This window comes from Dendrobium catenatum, unplaced genomic scaffold, assembly GCF_001605985.2.
Source record: "Dendrobium catenatum unplaced genomic scaffold, ASM160598v2 fragScaff_scaffold_390, whole genome shotgun sequence".
Classification (NCBI taxonomy): domain Eukaryota; kingdom Viridiplantae; phylum Streptophyta; class Magnoliopsida; order Asparagales; family Orchidaceae; genus Dendrobium; species Dendrobium catenatum.
Window position 1 is genome coordinate 8,664,605 of NW_021318852.1, and position 25,655 is coordinate 8,690,259.

The 25,655-nt window shown below is 37.2% G+C and overlaps 1 protein-coding gene across 2 annotated transcripts; it reads left to right on the forward strand.

Moving 5' to 3' along the window:
* Positions 1–22,092: 22,092 nt before the first annotated feature.
* Positions 22,093–23,761, forward strand: LOC110095790 (NAC domain-containing protein 10). 2 transcript variants are annotated; one of them, XM_028694097.1, is made up of 3 exons: positions 22,093–22,403; positions 22,472–23,315; positions 23,502–23,761. In XM_028694097.1, the coding sequence occupies exons 1-2, from the start codon at positions 22,217–22,219 to the stop codon at positions 23,299–23,301; spliced, it is 1,017 nt and encodes a 338-aa protein (XP_028549930.1). In that variant the 5' UTR covers positions 22,093–22,216; the 3' UTR covers positions 23,302–23,315; positions 23,502–23,761. The 2 variants fall into 2 exon arrangements, with proteins under 2 accessions (XP_028549930.1, XP_020677126.1); XM_020821467.2 differs by having other exon boundaries at positions 22,472–23,761.
* The last annotated feature ends 1,894 nt before the right edge of the window (positions 23,762–25,655 follow it).

Genomic DNA, 25,655 nt, shown 5'->3' on the forward strand with positions numbered 1-25,655 from the left:
ATTAAAAAATTTAGAAGATTATGATTTATTTGTTTGCTTGATTATCTTTGGCCTATAAATGAAGATAATTCGAAAAAAAATAAGGTTACCAGACATTAAATTCAATTTTGTGGCATTTTTAGTTCTTATGTTGTACAAGAATTATAAAGGATGTAGCAAGATTGTTTACTATCGCTCAAAATTTGGGATTCGAGTTCTGCATATATGATGTATGTATGAGTTTATATTAATTGACGTAAATGTCTAAAAGAAAATTATAAAGGACATGATTAAATGTATTTGATATTCTTCGATGGGAGGAAATTTAAATATTGGAATTTTTTGTGATAGATATAATGCATATTTCATTAATTAATTTTAAATTACATTCATTTAAAATATTTAACAAATAAAACTCATTCAAATTAATTTAAATGAGGGTATTCTCGACAAAATATTTTCCTACTTTGATGAATGGTTAAGAGAGGCAGAGGTCAACTTAGAGGGTTTGGTCATATAAAATGTCGGCCACCTATATTAAGAGAGATAGATGTAACCCGATTTCAAAATGGGTCGGGTTCGGATTCCCGGAGTTGACCCGGTTGAAAAAATGGGTCGGATTTGGGTTGACCCATTTAAATCCGGGTTAACTCGGATTCTATTCAAACCCGATCTGTGACCCGATTTTGAACCACCTAGTAAAATCACATTAAGTATGCTACGATTTGGCATCTCCTATTTTTTTCTTCATTTCTGAAATAGATGCACAGAAATCTTAAAACACAGTGGATTTTGAAAGAGTTTAAAGTCATAGAATTTATTTTGATGCAACGTTGTGTCTACTCTTGATGATGATCGAACAACAACTAGCAGCAAAAAATTAAACATAAACATAAGGAGTTTGACAGATCTTCATAAATATTTTTCAGTGTTATAGTAATTTTAAAGCTTATATAATATATATTTTTAATTAGTTAAATAATACATTATTTGACTACTCATCTCCCCTTATCAATATAATTAGTAATATTTTTTTTCCTGAAAATAAGATATTTTATATGAAATTAAAAGAATTTACATATTCATTTGTTAGGCAAAATATTTTATATTTAAGATGTAATTTAGTTTCAAATAAAAATATCTTACTTTTCATGAAATATTTTATTCTTTAATGAAGTCTGTCATTTTCAAGTATGGATGTGCATAAGCTGATTGAAAAAAATAAATAAAATTTATTGTTCTAAATAATATCTTATCAATCATCATATCAAAAGAAAATGATATGTCATATTATTCTTTATAACTAAATATAACTATTTTTTTATTTAAAAGGGGGTATAATCCATTACAAGTAGCAATTGCATATTCTTAAAAAAAAAAAAAAAAAAAACAATTATGCATTGATTTGGGTAATTCTTGCATGCTAAAACTCTAGAGATAGATCATTATATTTAATCTTCCCAAACAAACTATGATACTTCTTATCATATGGCCATATGGGAAGGACTCTAAAATTCCTTATCACCCTTAACACTCAACTTCTTAGCATGATTTTGGTCAACAAAAGTTATAATTAGTACCACTTTTGTTCTTCACCTTTTGCTTCCTATTAACAAATGTAACAATCATCAAGAGAAATGAAACAAAATCACTTTAGTTTGGTTGGAATATTATTCCAAAGAGAAATTTGTATCAAGAAAAAAATCATCCCGGATATATTTTCTACATAAACAATCCCTCATCTTTGTTTGTATAAAAAATTTAAAGGCTAAAAGCTCTCTTTAACTTATGTAGATATGTAAATATAAGCATCAATAATCTATTGACTAAAAATCAAGATAAGATCACGAATTGAAAGAGACGAGGCTTGTAAAACACCGAAATTGATTTATCTGCACCACCCTTTTTGCCAAACATATATAATGAATGTGTACAACTTTGCATTAATAGCATGGTGATGCATATAATCAACCTAGACAAGTCTCCCATGCTTATATAAAGTAATAAGATGAATAGGAGCAAGCCATCCCCTAGTATTATTCTCATTACTAGAAATATATCTAAAGAACTTGTTAATAGCATGTAATTCATCAGCATAACAATCATTAAGTATAGGTCGAGAATAAACCAAAACCCTGTATAGGCTCTTCTAATAAGCTCATAGGAACTGTAAAAGAATTTGCTTTGACAATAATACTTACTTTCAAAGGAGAAGAAATAAAATTATTCATAAGATGAGACATCAAATTCTTGTTTAGATCCAAGTCAAGGATAAAGCAAGAACAAAATTTCTAATGATGTGTTTTACAATGCAAGCAAAAGTGGGAAATTCTCGAATCGGACTTGCTTACTACAGGGAAGTCAGCAGTTTGTGGCGAATTATTTTTTGTCTAAAATGACTGACAGATTTACGAAGGAAATTTTCAACTATTTTTTTGCAGCGAGGTTGCGGCAAATTTTATATATATATATATATCTAAGATACGTACTACAAAATATTGATCTATAAATATTTTTTCAATGATCTTTGTATTTGGAAAGGCACTTTGGTGTAGCATATAGTAATGACCTACCTTTGCATTGCCTTATATACACTTAAATTGACATACTACATTTTAGAGGTCTTCATGTGTATGTAGAGGTGTCAATATTTGACCCGACCCGAAAACCCGACCCGAATCCGATCCGAAAATTTCGGGTTCAGGTCAACCCAAACCCGAACCGACCTTTAAACAGGTCAACCCAAACCCGAACCGGGTCGGGTTCGGGTTAAGGATTTCGACCCTTTTGTAAACCGGGTCGGGTTCGGTTTGACCCGGAAACCCGAAATCGACCCGGTTTGACCCGTTTTTAATTAATTTAGGAGGATTTTAAAGGATTTTTATGAAATAAGTAAATTATATATCAAAAAATTATAAATATTGTTACCCAAATTAAATTAATCTTGATTTATTTTAAATTAAATGAAGTAAATCTTAGCTTAATTTGATTTAGATTTAAATAAATTGAATTAAATAAAAAAATTTAAATAAAATATACCCGAAGTTGGTCGGGTTCGAGTTGACCCGGACCCGAAGCGGGTCGGGTTCGGAAAACTGACCCGTTTGCTAGGTTCGGGTCGGGTTGAACAGTGTCGGGTCAATTTCGGGTTGGATCCGAACCCGACCTGTGACCCGTTTTTGACAGCCCTATGTGGATGATTATTTATTTATTTATACTATTACATATGACTATTATTATATCCTATGAACTTATGCATAACTCTATGATTATAAGCTTATGACAATGGCGTCCTATATGAGTGTTCCAAAAACTAAATAAACTCCAGTACAAATAAGATTGGTCAAAATAATATATAAATCTTTCATTGGTCTTCCAATAAAAGCATCTGCTTTCTTCCTTCACCAAAATGCTTGAAAAATCTCACCTTATAACAAGCCTTGATCATCTCTGTCACGCAATATTTTCACAAGAAATGGATCTAGTTGGGCATCATCATAGTGTAATATACTTGGCATAACATGAACTTGTGGCTTAAGAGAATAAAAGTAGGAATAATTAACTTCATAGATCTATATATGTTAATAAATGACTAAGTAGCCTGTGACTCGATGAAGAGCATCACTATAATCCCTTAAGAACCACATTGATTGCCATAAAATGCTTTTTAATTGTAGATAAAACTCACAAAAGGAGCATACACGTTAATTAAAAGCAAGAATACACGACCTTAAAGAATCTAAAGCCCTCTAAAATACAACATTTGAAGCAAAACCTACGAGTCTTAGATTCAAACTAATTATAATAAATGAACGAGAAACAAAACAAGGCCAAAAAGCAAGACCCCCCAATGAGGCAGTAACCAACAGTAATCAATACACAACATCCATTGAGTTTCTGAACTACAAAAAACAAAATACAGAAAGGAGCCAAAATATAACAGGAGAACAAAAAAAATAACAAAAAGACTAACTGATCCCAGAGCGGGCAACTAAAACAACCAACCATGAGGCACCATACTTCCCTCCCCGAATAGCCAAACCACCAAATGAGCAGCCAGAGAAAACCTGCAAACATCCAAATGAGGCCCAAAAGCTAAAGACAACCCACCAATTACTTCTTCCTAGATTTTCGCCTATGTCGTTTACTTCCACCATGAGAAAAAACTTTCTGAACAATATGACTCACATTTCAAATTATAAAGCTCATCCAAGTCCATCTCATCATCCCCACAATGCGAGGTAACATTCTCATCCAACCAATCAGATTGATCCACATGAGTTTCAAACAATTTTGCTTTAAATTCATTAGTTGACATAAGAGATTGTAATTTTTTTTTTTTTTTTAGAAAGGAAAAAAAAATTGCAAGGAAAATACACACTCGTCAAGTAAAAACCTTCAAGAACTCATGACTATAGTTGATGTAGACCTCACTTGCAAAACCATTATAAATTTTACCTTCATATTTTGTCATAACATTTTCTACCCACGCTAGTGCATACAGTGATTGCAAATAGTCCTTTGGGAAAAATTACCTCTCAAATTCGAATGAACATCTTTCCTATCTGCATGTTCTCAACCTCATTCGCTTTCAAAGAGGCAAAAAGGCCTATTTACATGAGCCCCTCTTTAATACCATCAAATGTAGTACATAAACCACTTCTTAATACATTAAGAAGAGCCAACCTATGTCATGTTCTCATGAACCAATACTCATAGGTGTTGCATCTACGAATATTCGCGGCGGTAGAGAAAAATAAAGTTTAACGTCTTAGCATTGTACGAAGATCTAGTACACAAGCAGAAATAGAGAAGTAAAACACCCGATCTTTTTTACGTGGAAAGCCCGAAGAGGGAATAACCACGAGGCCTCGCCCAGGTGAAAAGATTCAACTAAACTTGAGTGAATTATAATGGTTGACCCATCCCTCGATTTAGAGGTGGTCAGATTACAATAATTTGGAAAGCTAGTCAAAGGTATGACAACGGTCGGACAGGAGTTTGACGGCTTTTGTGCAGAAGTACAGCTGAAAATGAACGATCCGACGAAGGTCCAACGGTGGACGGCGAACGGCGGCCGAGTAGTAGTTCGGCTAAGGTCCGGCTATAGTCCGGACGGCGGCCGGGCGGTAGTCCTGCGATGGCCAGGTTGAAGTCCTACGATGGTCGGGGTCCGAGCGGTGGCCCGCGATGGTCGGGCTAGAGTCCGGCGGCGGCCGGGCGGTGGTCCAACGATGGTCGAGCTGAAGTTCGGCGGCGGTCGGCGGTAGGGCGAAGGTCCAGCAGTGGACGGCGGACGGCGGCCGGGCTGTAGTCTGAATACGGTCCGGCTGAAGTCCAGTGGCGATCGTCGACCGGGCAAAGGTTTGGTAGCGGTCAGCGGCCGGGCGGTGGTTTGACGATGGTCGAGCTGAAGTCCAACGGCTGTCGGCTACTGAGCAGAAGTCCGGCAGCGAATGGTGAGGCCAGGCGAAGGTCTGGCGGCGATCCAACGATGGTCGGGCTGAAGTCCGACAGCGCTCGATAGTCATGGGAAGGTTCAGCAGCGGTCGGCGGCCGGGCGGTGGTCCGATGATGGCCGGGTTGAAGTCCGACAGTGGTCGGCGGCCGAGCGAAGGTAGTGCTAGAGTACTTTAAGCCTCAGAGCTCTTTCCAATCTCTTGTCAAAGGCCTCCCTCATGTAGAGAGTGGAGGTCTATTTATAGTTCTTCATGAGTTGCACTCCCTGTAAATTTAGAGAAGATCCGGGCTGATTTGGAATGCTCCATCGGATGGCTCGTATTGATTCTCTGGTCGTAGAGAGTTTTCAACTGTTTAAGTGCCTTAACGATGTCAGAAATCAAAGATCTTAGGCTCTTTGGATTTGGCTCGCCGAGCTGCTCGATTTGATTATAAGCATGTCATATTTAGATATCATTTTTTGTCCAAAATAATACTTTGACTCTTCCAAATGTGGTTCGGGCCCCCGATTCGGACCCATTTGGGCTTGGGTTGGACCAATTTTGGTGTTGTTTGGTTCGTCTCTTTGAGATGTTCAGTTTGACTATAATTTTGCTGAAATTGGAATTCATATGATCCCAAATTTAATTTTGAAAGTTTCCAACTCGAATATGCCTCAAGGTTTGTGCTTGATCAAAAAAATTTTTGAGGACGTGTCTGTTGCCCTCCTATTTTTGGATGTTGAATCGTATAGTCCAAAAATATATCTATGATTTCAGCATTCTGCGTATTCAAAGCGTTAATCGAAGTAAAAAAAAAATGTTAAAAAAGTTTACTCCAAAGATTTTCAAATAGCTCAAAACATATCATATAGACTCTTTTGAGCCTCAAAAGTATTAAAATTGTGTCCGGAATATCGAAAAATAATTTCGTAGACTAAAAAATGTTGAAATCAAACTTTCTGGGATAAACATTAAATGATTTCATTTTAAATGAATCTACAGTAATTAATTATAGTAATATCAGAGCTTTAAAAACCGGATCAGACCGGTCGGTTTAACCGTGAACCGGTCACAAGGCCGGTCTGGTTCAGCCCTAAAACCGCCTCTGCAAAGAACCGGTCAGAACTGCCGGTTCAACCGGCGAACCGTTCCGGTTATTTTTGAACCGGCCGGTTCAAATCTCACAAATTTTAAGTATTTTTTTAAATAAATAAATTAATATATATTAAAAACATTTAATTAAAGCTAAATACATTTTATATGATAAGTACTTTTGTCCTCAAAGCATCATGAAACATCTTCACATGACCTCTCCATGTGCTCTCTTTGTTTTAGGAATCTAAATATGCTATATAAACAATAGCAATAAAGTCTTTCTAAGGAATGTGGGACTTAAGAAAAGAAATTAGGAGTGTATGAGTTCATCGCATATATAATGGGTATAAAACCTATTTTTAAACATATTTTTTAATTAATTATTTTTTATGTGAGTGATAATTATTTATTAGTTAACAATAAAAGTTTATTTATTTATACATAATAAAAAATAATTTATCATTAATAATATTATTTATTTATTAATGATTTTAGATATAAATTTATAAAATAACTTTTGTATACAATATATCATAAACATGTAAAATATATTTAATCATATAATATAAAATAAGAATAATTTATATTAAATTTATAAACTTATGTTAGAATTAAATTTATATTAAATATGTAACATAAATTAATAATAATATATATTAAATTATATGGTTATATATAAATTAAATTTAAAATTTGAAAAATATTCAAATTTAAAATTATCATATTTTTATGAGGTTCGTTGTCCGGTCCGATTTTCAAAACCTTGGTTAATATAATATAGTTATATATATCATAATTACGTATGTTATGATTGACATGATTACCTTATGTATATCTAATAGTTATATATATATAATAGTTATATAACAACTATTATATATATAAATATATATAGATTGATTATTATATGCATAAAGGATTAACTATTACCTTAAATAGTTGTATTAACTATTACATAGAAGGCGGCTACAGTAGCCGCGAAATGAATTAATTTATTTAACTGAGATAATAAAATACTATTTTTAGCTTCAAACATTTTTTAGAAAAAATTCCAAAAAATCTCAGAAAAAATCTATAATTTTTTTCTTGAAAGGAAACAATTAATTTCCTGCACTTTTATTTTATTTTTAAATATATTGCTCTTTATTTATTTCCTGTTTCATTTTTTTAATAATAGAAAATTATTTAATTTTGGGTGTTAAAAATTTCCGAAAATTAATAACAAATTCAAAAAATTGCTCTCCAAACCTCCTTTGAAGAACTATAAATACACACTTATAGGCTAGGGAAAAGGCACCACCTCTCTTTAGCCGGTTCCAAAAATTTTCCTACAAAGTTAAGAGAAATCGGACTGGCAAAAATAAAAAATTTTGGCGGTGGCGATTAAGATCTGATACTCTTATGCAGGCTCCAGTTCACTCCCAACAGGGGAAAAACTGTCCGGCTAGAGTTTAAATACCAGAGGCTCGGTAGTCGGTACTCTTATGCAAGCTTTAGTTCACTCCTATTAGGGGGAAAACTATTCGGCAAGAGTTTAAATACTGAAGCAGCGATCAAGGCTCGGTACTCTTACGCAAGCTCCAGTTCACTCATATTGGGGGAAAAACTGTCCGACAATAGTTTAAATACCGGAGACGGCGATCAAGGCCTGGTACTCTTACGCAGGCTCCAGTTAACTCCTATTAGGGGAAAAACTGTCCAGCAAGAATTTAAATATCAGAGGCGGCAATCAAGGCCCGATACTCTTACGCAGGCTCCAATTCACTCCCATTGGGGGAAAAATTGTTTGACAAGAGTTTATATACCGAAGGAGGTGATCAATGTACGGTACTATTACGCAAACTCCAGTTTACTCCCATTGGGGAAAAATTGTCCGGCAAGAGTTTAAATACCGGAGGAGGCGATCAAGGCCCGGTACTCTTACGCAGACTCCAATTCACTCCCATTGGAGGAAAAACTGTCCGACAAGAGTTTAAATACCGGCAACGGAGGCAATCAAGACCCGGTGGCTGCAGTTTTCCCCTGTTATAAGGCGAATGTTGTCTGCTAGAGGTGAGGGAGCCCCGAATAGTACACAAAAAGGTTGTTTTAGCTCATCTGATAGGAGGCAAGTTTTGAAGGACCAAAAGGATATTCCATGTATATTCTTTCTCCCTTATTCCCATTTTCTTATCCTCTTAACATTAATTTTCAAGCACTATCTATTCCTTATGTATGCCCCTCTAGGCTGTTGGCCGCTAGATACTCTAGGTGTTGTTCCTTCTACTAGTGAAGTGGTTGAGCCGATGCCAGCTTCTCAAATGGTTTATAGGTGTAGGAGATTGATGTTAACCTGTGTGGAAGAGATCGAGAGAATCCACCAAGGATGTATGACATATCCGAGGTTGTATGTCAGAGCACAGAGCGCTATTCGATGATGTTAACCTATGTGGAAAAGGTCGAGCGAATCCACCAAGGATATATGACCTATTCAAGGTTCTATATCAAAGCGCTGCTCGATGACATTAATCTTTATGGAAGAGGTCGAGAGAATCCACTAAAGATGTATGACCTATCTGAGATTGTATGTCAAAGTCTTGCTCGATGACTTTAACATGTATGGAAGAGGTCAAGAGAATCTATCAATGATGTAAGACATATTTGAGGTTGTATGTCAGAGCCTTACTCGATGACTTTAACATGTATGGAAGAGATCGAGATAATCCATCAATGATGTAAGACCTATCCGAGGTTGTATGTCAAAGCCTTGCTCGAATGACTTTAATCTGTATGGAAGAGATCGAGACAATCCACCAAAGATGTAAGACCTATCCGAGATTGTATGTCAGAGCCTTACTCAATGACTTTAACCTGTATGGAAGAGGTTAAGAGAATCCACCGATAATGTAAGACCTATCCGAGGTTGTATGTCATAGCCTTAGCTTGATGATGTTAACCTGTGTGAAAGAGGTCGGATTAAATCTCCCTGGATCAATTTTGTCTTGATTGGGAGGGGGCGAATGCCGTGTGTATCCCAAATCAAAGATGAATAATTATCTATCATTAGACTGTTACTGTCTTTTTGAGGTCGAGATTAAGACCATGCCCAAGGAGTGGAAGTCCGGGTAGGGACTGTATAATTTATTGGAAGCATCGTTACATGTGTTAGAAGCTTTATAATCCAAAAATATCATCTTAGATATTGGAAGATTTGGATGAATCATTTTTACCACGACTGTAGTCAAAGTTAAATCCCCAGTCCATATTTAATTTCCATGAAATTGATGCAGCAATAGCTGATGACAGTATGTTGACACGAACGACCTTTTGTGGTTGGAGCAAAATTTGCACCCCAGTCGGGAACAACGTTCCCACATACGGCGCCAAACTGTTGCATCCAGAAATATTCATGACGGAAGAGAAAAATAAAGTTTTTGTACGAAGATCTAGTACGCAAGCAGAAAAAGAGAAGAAAAACACCATATCTTTTTTCTATGAAAAGCCATAAGAGGGAAAAATCACGGGCCCTTGCCCAGGTGAAAACATTCCACTAAACTTGAGTGAATTACAAGGGTTGACTCATCCCTCGATTTAGAGGTGGTCAGATTACAGTAATTTGGAGAGCTAGTCAAAAGTTTGATGACGGTCGGACAGGAGTTCGACAGCTTTTGTGCAAAAGTTCAACTAACAACGAACAATCCGACGAAGGTCCAATTGTGGATGGCATACTGAGGCCGAGCGGTAATCCGGCTAAGGTCAGGCTAAAGTCTAGAGGTGTTCATCGGCCGGGCGAAGGTCCGATGGCGGTCATCGGCTAGGGGAAGGTCTGGCGGCGGTCGGCGGCCGGGCGGTGGTCCGACGATGGCCAGGTTAAAGTCCGTAGGCGGACGGCGGCCAGGCGATGGTCCGACGATGGTCAGGCTGAAGTCCTGCTGCGGTCAACGGCCGGGTAATGGTCTGTCGATGGTCGGGTTAAAGTCCGACCGTGGTCAGCGGCCGGGCAGTGGTCCAACCATGGTCGAGCTGAAGTCCGACGACGATCGGCGGCTGGGCGAAGGTCAGTAGTGGATGGCGACCGGGCAGTAGCTCGACTAAGGTCAAGCTAAAGTTTGACGGTAGTCGTCGGCCGGGCAAAGGTCCGGTTGCGGTAGGGCAGGGCAATGGTCCGACGATGGTCGGGCTAAAGTCCAGCGGCGGTCGGCGACTGAGCGAAAGTCTGGAAGCGGTCGTCTGCCGGGCGGTGGTCCGACGATGGTTGGGCTGAAGACCGGCGGCAACTGAGCGGAGGCCTAGAGGTGGTCGGCGGCTGAGCGGTGGTCCGACGTACGATGGTCGGGCAAAGGTCTGGCGATGGTCCATCGATGGTCAGGCTGAAGTCTGGCAGTAGTCGGAGGATGGGTGAAGGTTTGACGGCGATCTAACGTTTGTTAGGCTGAAGTCCGGCGGCGGTCGGCGGCCGAGAGGTGTTCCGACTATGGCCGGGTTGAAGTCCGACAGTGGTCGACGACCGGGCGAAGGTGGTGCTAGAGCTCTTGAAGCTTCAAATCTCTCTCGAATCTCTGGCTAAAGGCCCCTCTCATGTAGAGAGTGGGGGTCTATTTATAGATTTTCATGAGTGGCACACCCCGTAAATTTAGAGAAGATCTGGGGCTGGTTCGGAGTGCTCCGTAGGATGGCTCGTATTGATTCTTCCGATCGTAGAAAGTTTTTCAACTGTTTAAGTGCCTTAACGATATCAGAATTCAAAGAGCTTAGGCTCATTGGATTTGGCTCGCCGAGCCGCTCAATTTAACTATAAGCATGTCATATTTGGATATCATTTTATTGTCCAAATTATACTTTGACCCTTCCAAATGTGGTTCAAGCCCCCGATTCGGACCCATTTGGGCTTGGGCTGGACCAATTTTTGTGTTGTTTGGTTCGTCTCTTTGAGATGTTCAGTTTGACTATAAGTTTGCTGAAATTGGAATTCATATGATCCCAAATTTAATTTTGAAAATTTCCAACTTGAATATGTCTCAAGATTCGTGCTCGATCAAAGCAATTTTTAAGGACGTATCAATAGGAGTAACTCACTCTTATGTTTTGCTCAAATGTCCCATGTGGCATATAATACACATATGAACGACAAACTTCACGAAATCCTCAGTTCATATCCAACCACATATCATAATACTGCATATTAGCCAGAAACTATGCACTAGAAAGAATTAAAATTTTTCTTGACGGATTCGAGCTCTTTCTAATTATGAATATAATTTTTTATTTTGATGAAGTAAGATTATTTTAAATCCATTCATCAAAACTAAATCTCATTGATAAATTTGGTATTATTACATAAAATCAAATACTCTCACATATATTAATCAATACTTTTTTTCTTAAGAAGATGAATAAATTTAAAACTGCTTAATTAAATTTGTAATTAAGAAGATGAACTAATTGATTGCCATTAATGCGCAAATGAACAAAATAAAATAATTCTGTCGCATTCAATAAGAAAATTGGCTGAAATTTTCAGCTAATTTGTCCATAGAAAATGACTCTGATATTAACATATGGTGGACCCAACGACAAGCCAATTAATGTTTTGAATTTTGGTACATAGCCGCTAGCACCATTATCAGACCACCTGAAATTAAAATTAATAATTTGAAGATTTCTCTTCCAATTCTTGCATAAAATATCCTCAATGCCAAAGTTTTTATTTTTATTTTATTTATTTTTAATATTTTTATTTTTATTTTTTAAATAGTTGAAAATTGTTGGGATCACATTGACGATTCGATTTAAGATTTAAGAGTTATGAATATGATTTACATTACGGAGATTTAAATATCTTTATTTTTATTTTTTTCATCGTTTAAGCGAGATATGGAGCCTACCATGGGGGCTAACCCATTTAATATACGACCATGATTTGGGTTCAAATTTTTAGTCTTTTTATTAATCGGGTTGGATTGGGTTGACCTCAATATGGCATGTTTATTTTTTTTCATAAAATATTTTTGTTTCTGGCTAGAATATAAGTGGCGATAGAGTTATAATATTGTGTCTAATTATTGTACGGATATCCTGCTCAGACATAGAGAACACAAGATTGTTTATATGAAAAATCCTAGAAAGAAAAAAATCACGGGGTCTTGCCCAGTTGAAATGATTTCACTAATGTTTGAGTAGACTATAGTTGATTGATTCGCCCTCGAGAGCGATTTGATTACAAGTGTCAATCGTATGGTTGAAGTTGGGGGTAGATGAAAGTTCGGCGTCACTTAGTGGTCAGGTGGAAGTTCAATGTTATTTGGAAGTTGGGGCTTCTGTTGGTAGTCCAACGGTGGTTTGATAGAAGTCTGACATTATGTAGTGGTCCGGGGAAACTCTGGGCTTCAAGTGGTGGTCTGGCGGAACTCCGGGCATCAAGTGGTGGTCTAGCGGAACTCCGAACCTCAAGTGGTGGTCTGGCAGAACTCCGGCGTAAGGGAGTGGTCCTGCAAAACTCCGGGACTCAAGTGGTGTTTTGGAGGAACTCCGGGCCTCAAGTGATGGTCTGGTAGAACTCCAACGTCAGGTGGTGGGCTGGCGAAACTTCGAGCCTCAAGTGGTGGTCTGGCAGAACTCCAAGCCTCAAGAGATTATCCGGTGGAACTCCAGCGCCAAATGGTGGTCCAGTGAAACTTCAGGCCTCAAGTGGTGGTCTGACGGAACTCCGGCGTCAGGTGGTGGTCCGGTGAAACTCCGGGCCTCACGTGGTGGTTTGGTGAAACTCGGGCGTCAGGTGGTGGTCCAACGAAACTCCGGGCCTCAAGTGGTGGTCCGGCGGAACTCCAGTGTTAGGTGGTGGTCTAGCGAAACTTTGGGGCCCAAATAGTGGTTCGGCGGAACTCTGGGCCTCAAGTGGTGGTCCGGCGAAACTCCAAGCCTCAAGTGGTGGTTGCGCGGAACTCTGGCTTCATGCGGTGGTTCGTCGGAACTCTGGCGATCGTCGAGTAGGAAGGTGGCAAGAGCGATCTCCGATATATCTCCTGATTCCTTTGGCTTTGGGGCCACCTTTCAAGAGAAAAGAGGGGTCTATTTATAGATTTCTGAGAGTGGCATAGCCCGTAAATAGGAGGAAGATCAAGGGTAAATGTGGAGTTGTTTGGATGGATGGCCGATGCTAAATCCATTGATCGTGAACCGTTCTTTATACATTTGAAGGTCTTAATCATGTCGGAATTTCGTGATCATGGGCTCGTTAGATTCGTCTCATCAAGCCGCTTGATTCGACTATAAGCATATCACATTTGGAAATTATTTGGTAATCCAAATTGTGGTTTCAACCTTCCAATAGCGCTTCAGGTCCTTGATTTGGACCCATTTAGGCTCGGATTGAGTCGAATTTGGTGTTGTTGGGTTCGTATTTCCGAGACTTTCAGATTAACTGCAAGTTTGCTGAAATCGGAGTTTGGATGGTCCCAATTTTAATTTTAAAATTTTCCAATTTTATTTTGCCTCGAAATTTGTGCTCGATCAAGAAAATTTTTTGATGATGTGTCACTTTTATATGTTCATATAATATCCTTACCTTTTATCAATTTAAATAAAGTCTATAATTGACTAGCTATTAAAAAAAATAATCAAAATTGGTTATCGGGATGAGTTCATGTCATTTGGGTTCCTAGCAGGTCAGCTTCGGATCCATCATTTTGACAAGTTTATAAAATTGTCTGGCTTTGATTGAGTCTAACTTGAATTTCAAATGCAAATCTGAACCGTTTAATGATCAAGTCAACCCAAAACTTTAATTTTTCAGATCATAACCAAGTTGGATCATTTTTTAAGATTCCTAAATTAATTTTTTTGCCCAAAGTGTGCTGCACATCTCACTTAAACTATAGAAACAAAAAACAATAAAATTTAAACCTAGGTAATGTAAAAACCATATTCATGATCCTTAATTTGAACCCGACAAGGTGACCACACCAAACTTCAACTGATTGGAAAAAATAAAACAAAAAATCCCAGTTAGCCCACCTCATGAGTGATGTGAAAAATATTAAAAATGAATTAAAATAAAAATAAAAACTTTGGCTTTGAGGAAATTTTATGCAGGAATTGGAAGAAGATTGTTCAAGTTATTAATTTTCATTTCAGGTGGTCTGCTTACGGTGCAAGCAGTTTTAATTGGCATGTCGTTAGGTCCATCATACGATAATATCAGAATCGATTAATTATTCTGTGCATACGCCTAACATAATTCGGAGATCAATCAGAATGTGTCACATCGCTCCTTCGCTCGGTACTACGGCTCGATACTATTCGGTGCTGCTCGGTATCGCTAATGTGGCGCATTCTGGTTGGTCTCCGGATGACGTTCTGCATCCGGCCTTCGCACAGAATAATTTCTCCATTTTGTACGAACAAAGTAGCTGAAAATTTTAGCCAAATTTCTTATTCAATGCGACTTAATTACTTTATTTTGTTCGTTGGTGTATTAGTGGTAAGGAATGCCAGCGATTTTAAGATAATTTCGGTACTCTTTTTTCATATAATTAGACAAATTTATTTTATGTATATAAAATAAATTAAAATAATGAGATTATGGTTTTATTTGGAATATCTTTCTTACAGTTTTTTAAATAATTTTTAGTAAAAATTTTAAATAATTTAAAACGCAGTAAAAAATTGTTTTAAAATATGTCAATTTTTTATGTATATAAAATAAATTAAAAATAAATTAAGAATCATTCCACTAATGATTGAATAGAACAGACATTTCAATGAAGGAAGTTGACAGTAAGGGTGTCATTGCTTAAAGTGCTAGTGGGCCTTAGTAGACATTTGAGAGGCTATAATCTAACCTAGGAACAAATTAACATAGTGGGAGGCAACTAATTTATATAAGTTAAACTAGATATAAATAGACTCCAAAGATCAAGGGTTAGAGCTTCCTTTCTTTCTCATGCTTGTATGTTAGTAGTTCTTGCAAGCACTATAATATTTTTTATCATGCTACATTAAAGTAGTGAGATTAGATCATATTTCTCTTAAAAATAAGAGATTAAAAATATATGATATTTGAGAAATAAAAAAAACTATTAGGTCAAGCCTTGCATAAATAATTCTACTAAGTAAGCATTGTTTATAACTATTTATCTGCATAAAAAATAAGAGAATTCAGGATTATGAAAGTATGAGTTGTTGGTGAAAAATATTACAGAGACGGTAAGGAATGAGAGTTATTCAGATGATTGGGATTGAGTGATGATGACATGATGATGGTGATCGAATGGCGGTAATCCATGATAGTGGCCGAGCAATGACTGTGTGACTATAATGGCTGAGCATCGATGGTTTGACAATGTAGGTAATGCGGCGGCAATCCGACAACGATGATTGAGCTGCAAAGGGCCAGATGTCGAGCGATGATGGTCTGGCAATTACATGTATATGATGGAGGTACTTCGATGATGAACACTAGGTTATGAAGTATGGTAGTGAGGTTTGAACGTGCGTTGGTCCAATGATGGGGTTCTGGTGATGGTGTTGCTATAACAAGAAAGGTGTAGCATTAACAGTTAGATAATAGTGGTTGGGTAGCGGTGATCTAATGGAAGCGGACCAATAATGATGGTAGTTTGACAATGATGATCAAGCAAAAGTATAATTGTGGTATTTAGATGGTTGTCCAACAATAGTAATTGGGTGAGGACTAATTGTGATGGTCGAGCGATGGTCTGGTGATAGCCATCAAGCAACAACCCAACAATGGTAGTTGGGCGGTGGTCCAATGGAGGTGATCAAGCAATTGTGGTCTAAAGACGATCAGGTGGTGGTTTGATGGCAGTGGTGTTCATGATTCTTCAAGCTTCTTAGCTCTTTTCAATCTCAAGTTAAGGACCTCCTAATGTTGGAAGAAGTGGTTTATTAATAAATTTTAAGAGAGGTGTGTCCTATAAATATAGCCAAAATCTTGAAAAATTCATCGGATGGTCTGTGTTGATTCACTTGAACAAAGATTAGTCTTTAAAATTTAAATTCCTTAAAGATATTGAAATTAAGTGATCATATAACTAACATATAAATGATTTAAGGTCACAATAAATCTATTATGCCTTAAGTGCTTGATTTGGAGTTATTTGGACTCAAATTGAATAACTTTTGTGTTGCTAGTTTTGTTTCATCGAGCCAATTAGTTTGAATGTATGTTTATCAAAACAAAGTTGGAATAATTTAGAGTTGAATTTTGAAAGTTTTTCATTTCAATTTACATCGAGATTTGTGCCCGATCATGTTAATTTTTCTATGATGTTTTAGTCATTAATTGTGTGCTTAAGTGCGTATGTGATTAAATATTTATATTTAATACATTTGTAGGACCATGATAAAAAAGGATCAAATTTTGGGTTAAATTAGTTTGTGAACAAATTTATTTTCAACTTAAAAGTTAATAATTTAATATTTCAATGTTCTTAAGATATTTGATATGGGATTCAACATAAATTTTCATGTTTATGGGAAATCTTACTCTTGTTTAAGATATCTCATATGGGATTCAACTTGATTCTCATGTGCATGGGATATCTTTCTCTCATATGAGAGCATTCCATATTTACTAGAAGTGTCTATCAAATAGAAGCTTTCAAGTTTCTTTCTCAATCAAAGTAGAAGTCGATTAAGAGCCCATATGAGCCATGAACCTCATAAAGCATTGATACCTATCAAACTAACATCTCCAAAGACAAATGGAATGTGAACAAAAGGGCATTATAATTTGGTTCGATAAACTAAATTTTAACCTAAAAGCTTAAATGTATGAGTGAAGGTCAACAATCTAATAGTTCTGACACGAAGTTCATTAGTACCTTAAAAGTTAGAAATGAGAATTAATGATGGGGAATGCATACAAACATTCAGGGAAGGAACAATATGCTCTTATAATAATGATGTAAATTTGATTATAATTAGCTTAGTAGTTAAATGCAACTAATTAGCAGAATAAATTGCCTAAGTATACATTATAAGCCTAGAAATACTCCAAATTAGAGAGTATCAAAACATGATGAATAATTAAAGTTACCCTTCTTCTCTTAATTCATGCAAAGATGTGTTCACATTAGCAACAATCCATCTATTGCTAAGTCAACAAAAAGAAATGATAAGTCGATGAAATTGTTGATGACGCAAAATTTAATGGAATGGAATCAATGAAATATAAACAGAAAAAAGAATATTGGGAGGAGACATCTCAACAAGAGCATCAATGGAGATGAATTCAATTCGTATATAAATCATATCAAGTTGCTATATTACTCCGATGAAGGTGAACATACATTATTCATCATTCCCTTGTAATCCCCATCTAAATGTATTGATAGGCTTACATTACATACTTAGACTAATAATTATATTAATCCAACATATTTAACACTTAAGCTAATTACAATCAAGTTCACATCATTGTCATCTATAAATACTGGGATGTAACATAAATTCTAGAGAATGAAAACATGACATAAGTATATAACAATATAATTTTGGTCAATACATTGCGTCAATAAAAATTTCAACATTTCCCTATTTTTTTCTTATTTAATTAGGAGCAATTTTTCTCTCTCTAATTAGTCAACTAAGGCTTCATTTGAGAGAGATTTTTTTATCTCTTTTTAAAGCAACTTTTAGTACAAAAATTAAATTTTTTGTTAAAAAAAGCAATAAAAAAGCTACCCCAAAGAAAGCCTAAATCTTTTATAGAATTTGAATCACTACTTAAAAAAAGAGTACCTAAACCTAATTTTCATATTTAATCTTAATGCCCCTCCACAAACAACATTAAAATCAAAATCCCAAGGATTATTATATTCTTTTCAAAATCATTTTTGATGGACCCGAATTCAGCCAAGCCCATTGATAGCTAACATGCAATCGCAGCCGCGTGTGGTCCCTCCAATATATATATATATATATAAGAATTTAGGACATTCGAGTCATAAAGTCAAATTCACTTATACATCACATAGATAAAATTCAAACCCAAAACATCTTAGTTAATAACGAAAACCCACGCTTAACAGACCAATTAATTTGAACACTTTTTTTTTTGTATTATATATTTTTTAATCTATTCTATCGTTTTGCAACGGTTTTAACATTTTCTAAAAGAGCTGCTAATGCCTTCGTCCTACATCAACACTCCTAAAATTGTTGCTAAAGCTTCTCCAGCGAACTCAAATATAACGGATTTTCCACGGTTATTAAACCATTGCAGTAGGTCCTAAAAAGTGCTACGAAAGCCTACTTTATTAGTAGTGCAAGATGAGCTGAGTATTAAAAATACTCAGCCAAATGTATAAATTATGAATATATAAAATGTGTTTCCTAATTATTTATGCATACGGAAAAGTATTTATGATAAATGAGTTGTGGAGAAGATAAAAAAACTCTGATGATCATATTTATTCATTTGATCATAACCTGTTTATTCTGCATTCAAGTGCCTTAAAAATCTTGGAACCAAATGATTTTTGGCTCGTTAGTTTCGTCTCTTTGAGACGCTCGATTTGATTATAACCAAGCCAAAAAAAATTGGAGATCTTCGGTCATTGAATTATTATCGCAAAATTTATTAATATGTTTCAAAACACATAATTTGAGTTAATTTGAGCTTAGATTGGATTACCTTTAATATAATTAGGTTCATTTTATTGAGTCGTCTAATTTGACAATTAAATCAATTTATAAAGCATACAGATTCTGTAATAAATAAGTACCAGGGAGTTCCCAAGGATCGAACTTGTAGAGATCGATCTCAGCGATGATGGTGACGGGGAGAGGACCGGAGATGGATTTCTTCTTGAGGTAGTGAACGACGAGCTCTTCGTCGGTGGGGTGGAAGCGGAAACCGGGAGGCAGGTGAGGTTGCTGGTGCGAGGCCGACGAGGAGTCGGTGCTCTCCATGGCGGACCTGAAGAAGAAATGTAAGGGATGACTGAGCTCAGCAAGCGAAGCGGGTGTTCGGGATTTTATTCATAAGAAGATGAGGCCAAAGGAGATTTGGGGGTCGCTAGCGGGATATTGGAAGTGCCGAAAGTATTTTTCCGTGGATTCCGCTTTTGCTCCCGTATATTCGCAGCTATAGAGTTAGTAAATTTTTTTTTTTTTTGGGTAAATTTGGGGTAGAGTTAGTAAATTTTACAAAGAGAAATAGTAAAAGAATAAAAAATATTTTTACAATTAAAATTTGTTTTTCCTCTTGACCCAGCGACATGACCTGTCAGGTCGAACCCCGCCAGGGGACGCTGCCCTCTTGGACTCTCGATATATCAGCGAAGCATACAATAATCGCTACCTGGTTCTACTAACAGAATCATATATGGCTGTATTAACATCAATACTAAAAAATGGACCGCCTTACTTTGCTGTAATTTTTAGAATAATATTTAATATGAATACAGTAAGATCTTATTCAGATTATAGAATTCAAATATTTAAGAGTTAAATAATGCATATAATTATAGAAGGATTTATTTATTACAACAAAATATGTCCTATAAATATAGTACAAAATCTTAAACATTCCATCAAATGGCATGTATTGATTCACTTGAACAATGATTAGTCTTTTAAAATTTAAATGCCTTAAAGATATCGAAATTAAGTGATCATATAACTAACATATAAATGAGTTAAGGTCACAACAAATCTATTATGCCTTAAGTGCTTGATTTGACGTTATTTAAACTCAAATTGGATCACTTTTGTGTTGCTAGTTTTGTTTCATCGAGCCAATTAGTTTGATTGTATGTTTATCAAAACAAAGTTTGAATAATTTAGAGTTGAATTTGGAAAGTTTTTCATTTCAATTTACATCGAGATTTGTGTTTGATCATGTTAATTTTCCTGTGGTGTTTCAGCCATTATTTGTGTGCTTAAGTGCGTCTGTGATTAAATATTAATATTTAATACATTTGTAGGATTATGATAAAAAAAAAGATCAAAGTTTAGGTTCAATTAGTTACTAAACAAATTTATTTTCAACCTAAAAGGTAATAATTTAGTATTTCAATGTGCTTAAGATATTTGATATGGGATTCATCATAAATTTTTATGTTCATGAGAAATCTTTCTCATGCTTAAGATATCTCATATGGGATTCAACATAGATTCTCATGTGCACGGGCAATCTTTCACTCATACGAGAGAATTTCATATTTACTAGTAGTGTCTATCAAATAGAAGCTTTCATGTTTCTTGCTCAATCAAAATAGAAGTCGATTAAGAGCCCATATGAGCCATGAACCTCATAAAGCATTGATATCTATCAAACCAACATCTCCAATAACAAATGGAGTGTGAACATAAGGAGATCATAATTTGGTTCAATAAATTAAATTTTAACTTAAAAGCTTAAATTTATGAGTGAAGGTCAACCATGTAATAGTTCTGATATAAATCTTAAATTTTTGAGGGGTCACGGAGTTCATTAATTAGAACCTTAGAAGTTAGAAATGAGAATTAATGATGGGGAATGAATACAAACATTCATGGAAGGAACAATATGCTCTTATAATAATGATGTAAACTTGATTATAATTAGCTTAGTAGTTAAATGCAACTAATTAGTAGAATAAATTGTCTAAGTATACAGTATAAGCCTAGATATAATTCAAATTGGAGTGTATCAATGCATGATGAAAAATTAAAGTTCCCCTTCTTCTCTTAGTTCTTGCAAAGATGTTTTCACAATAGCAACAATGCATCTATTGCTGAGTCAACATAAAGAAATGATAAGTTGATGAAACAGTTGATGACACAAAATTTAATGCAATGGAATCAACAAAATGTAAACAAAGATGCATACGGGGAAGAATAATCTCAACAATAACTTTTATAGATAAGAATTCAATTCGCTTCTAAAGCATATCAAGTTGCTATATTACTCACAAAAGATAGAAAAGAAGTAAAATAAGGATGAAGGTGAACCTACATTATTTATCATTCCCTCGTAATCCCCAACTACATGTATGGATAGACTTATATTACATACTTAGGCTAATTATTAGATTAATCAGACATATTTAACCCTTAAGCTAATTACAATCAAGTTCACATCATCCTCTCCTATAATACTTGGATGTAATATAAATTATACAGAATGAAAAACATGACATAAATTCGAAACAATATAATTTTGATAAATACATTGCGTCAATAAAAATCCAACAATTCCCCCTTTTTTCTTATTTTATTAGCACCACCCTTCCTCTCTCTAACTAGTAAACTAAATCTCTTATAGAATTTGAATCACTACTTGAAAGAGAGTAACTAAGCTTAATTTTCATATTTAATCTTAATGCCCCTCCACAAACAACATTAAAATCAAAATCCTAAGGGCCATCAAATTCTTTTCAAAATCAATTTTTGATGGACCCGAATTCAGCCAAGCCCATTGATGGCTAACGTGCAAGCGCAGCCGCGTGTGTGGTCCCTCCAACTCGCCGGAATCAAGCAACACGTAAGGCGCGAAACGGCACGAGAGTTTAGCTCCACACGTGCCGAGTGGTGACCCGTAACGGTTCGTTGAAAAAGCGGAATCCACGGACAAATGCTTTCGGCACTTCCCATCTCCCGCTAGCGACCCACCCACAAATCCCCTTGGCCTCATCTTCTTATGAATAAAATCCCGATCACCCGCTTCGCTTGCAGAGCTCAGTGATCCCTTACATTTCTTCTTCAGGTCCGCCATGGAGAGCACCGACTCCTCGTCGGCCTCGCACCAGCAGCCCCAGCTGCCTCCCGGTTTCCGCTTCCACCCCACCGACGAAGAGCTCGTCGTTCACTACCTCAAGAAGAAAGCCATCTCCGCTCCTCTCCCCGTCACCATCATCGCCGAGATCGATCTCTACAAGTTCGATCCTTGGGAACTCCCTGGTACATATTTATTACAGAATCTGTATGCTTTATAAATTGATCGACTGATTGGCTAATTAATCGAACAGAGAAGGCTAATTTCGGAGAGCAGGAATGGTATTTCTTCAGCCCCAGGGACAGGAAGTATCCGAACGGCGCGCGGCCGAATCGGGCTGCGACGTCGGGATACTGGAAGGCGACCGGCACCGATAAGCCTATTTTAAGCTGTGGAGGAACGCAAAAAGTTGGGGTGAAAAAGGCGTTAGTTTTCTACGGCGGAAAGCCGCCGAAAGGCGTCAAGACTAATTGGATTATGCACGAGTACCGCCTCGCGGAATCCTCTGCTGCTTCAGCTCGGCTCCCTGTAGCCACCGGCGATTACTCCTCCGCCGCCAAGAAGGCTTCTCTCAGGCTGGACGATTGGGTCCTTTGCCGGATTTATAAGAAGAGTAATAGTCATCAAAGGTCGGCTGAGCGGGAGAAGCTCGAGAATGGTTGCATCCACGGCCTGCTTGGCCCGCCCGCCCACGATCGTACTCCCCAGCTTCAGCTTCATCAGCCGAGAACCAACTCCTCCACCGCCAACTACACGGCTCTGCTCGATAGCGCGGACGAGACCTTTTTCGACGGGCTTCTTGCTTCCGAGGACTGCCAAATTCCGGCTTGCTGCAGGGCAAACTCAGCGATTTCTCCGGCGACAAAGCACTTGACTTTCTCTACCATGGAGAATATTACTCCCTCGGCAAAGCGATTCCAATCCAGCAGCAGCAGCGGCAGCGGCGGCGGCGGCGGCAACGGCTCTGCAGCTTCTATTCTGAACCTTCTGAACCTACAGATCCCACAGCAGCTGGAAGAAGCCGGCGTGGTATCCCTCTTCAGGCAGCCTTACTCGCTCTCTGAAATTAATTGGAGCTCTTAATTATAAGCTAGCAGGTATCATAAGGGTGGGCTTTATATTTCTTCTCTAGTTATTTGTTCAATTTCAACTCTGTAATTCATTTTGTATCGTTAGACTGGAATTCATACCCAAAAAAAAAATCATTTCGACTAATCTTGATGAATCCAGTTCTAATTATACAATATTTATTACACATTTGAATAGATAATTGCACCATGCAGTTAGAATTATAACTGGAGAAGAGTAATGATTGCAAAGATTTTAGTGCGCAGAAGAGATAGAAGACCATGATCTGGAAGCTAGCACGTATCTTTACAAAACAGAACAAAACTGAAGGTCCTCAACATCATGTCTGTACTGATTAATCATATATTATTCATTATTATAAATACTTAAAGTGATGAGTATTTATGTTTGTATGTATATATGAAAACTACGATTTTTAGTTTTTTAAGCTGTGCAGCGATCAGGTTCCTGTGCTTGGAGGAGATGATCTATTTTATTTACCATAAAAATTCCTTGTACAATTTTAGATATAAGATTAGTAAGCTTATTAATTTATTTTATATTTAAAGGTGCAACTCTTAAAGATTTGCTCCCTTCTACTCAAAGGGCAGATCCACCTTAAGCCCCGGGGGCAATTGCCCCCCTCCCCTCATTAAAAAATTTAAAAAAAAAAATCTTTATTATATGATTTTTAGGTAATTTATCTCTCTCCATCTATTTTTTAATCTTTCTAGCATAATTTAACACATTGTTAGAAAAAGATGGACCAAATACAAAGAGAAATAGTAAAGAGAATGCAAAATAACCTGACAACTAAAATTTATTACGGGGGCGCTGCTCGCAAAAATCCCTGTAAAGGTGCTGCCTCTTGATCTAGCAACCTGACCGGTTAGGTCGAATTCCGCCAGGGGTACTACCCTCTTGGATCCCCGGCATATCAGCGAAGCGTATAATCATCACGGATATGAACAAATATGGGTCAAGCCAATTATTTTTAAGTTTGTCCCTCTGGTTCTACTATCAGAATGATATCTGGTAGTATTCACATCAATACTAAAAAATGGACTTTCTTCGCCGTAATTTTTAGAATAATATTTAATATGAATAGAGTAAGGTCTTTTTTTTTTAATTCAGTAAGGTCTTATTCTGGTTATAGAATGCAAATATTTAAGAGGTAAATGTTTATAACTTTTATATCTGTTCGCGGTCCAAGGAGTATTCGCGAGCGGATAGAGAAGTATTTAACGTTCTTAGAATTGTACGAAAATCCGTGCACGCAATCAGATAATGGAGAGAGGGTTTAGCCATTTATGACAAAAAAACACACAAAGATTTTTACGTTGGAAAACCCTATAAAAAGGGGGAAAAAACACGGGGCCTAGCCCAGTTTGAACGAACAATCCTATCTAGTATTTGCAGTCGATACAAATGGGCCCTTCTTTGGGAAAAGGCCTTAGCTTGATGCACATCTATGTAGTACATTACTATGATGCAAATACCAAAGAGCTCACTATGACAATTCGCTTTGTTAGAAGGACTGCATCGGCGGGCGACGGCTAAGGTTAGGAGGACCGTAGTCAGTTGTCGCGAGAGGACTGGTAAGTCGGGCGTGGTCGACGTAAATCAGGAGGACTGTAGTCGGCAGGCGCACGAGGTCGGAAAGACTTAGTTGGCGGGCGACATAAGTCAATGGGACCATATATACGGGCGACGGAGTTCAGGAAGACTGTAGCGGCGGGCGACATTTATAGTCGTGAGGACCGGTAGTCGATGCGACGTGAGATCGGATAACGGATGTAATGCTGACGACGAAGATCAGGAGATACAAGGTCAGTAGATAGGTCCAGATTGCATGGAAAGAGAAATGCAATCTTCGCAGTATATAGTACGTCCAGCGAAGTCCGATATACCGGTAGAAGTCCGGCGCGGGTAGAAATGGCGATAAGTTGAAGGTCCGATCCTCCCCCCCCTCGGGTAGAGTCCGATCGTTCTTTGGGGTAGAGGAGAATTCCGGCTTCCACTTGGGCTGAGTTCGGCGTTCATGAGGAACTCTCTTGTAAATTGGGAAGAATTTCAGCATCCCATGGAAGTTGGGCCATGAATTCTGGCGTTCTCTCGAATATCCGCAGAGTATCCGGCTCTTCAGGCGGCTAGGTAAGAGCTCCGGCGGTCGGTCGGAGGAGGTGAGAATCTCCTGTTCCCCTTTCTCCTCTCTTTCTTCTCTCTCATTCAACTTGAGTCCCCTTTGTGGTAGAAGAAGGCTCGTTTTATAGTTTTTCTGGAGTGGCAATAGCCTTATAAAAGGCGTTGAGACAAGGGTGTGAATTAAGAGTGTTTTGATATGGACGCGAATACGATATCTTTGATCA

What these genes read in the sequence shown, in the direction of transcription:
- LOC110095790 (XM_020821467.2), top strand. Translation starts at nt 22,217, where the DNA reads ATGGAGAGCACCGACTCCTCGTCGGCCTCGCACCAGCAGCCCCAGCTG. An exon ending in CGATCCTTGGGAACTCCCTG is followed by an intron (nt 22,404 to 22,471) that starts GTACATATTTAT and finishes TTAATCGAACAG; the next exon opens with AGAAGGCTAATTTCGGAGAG.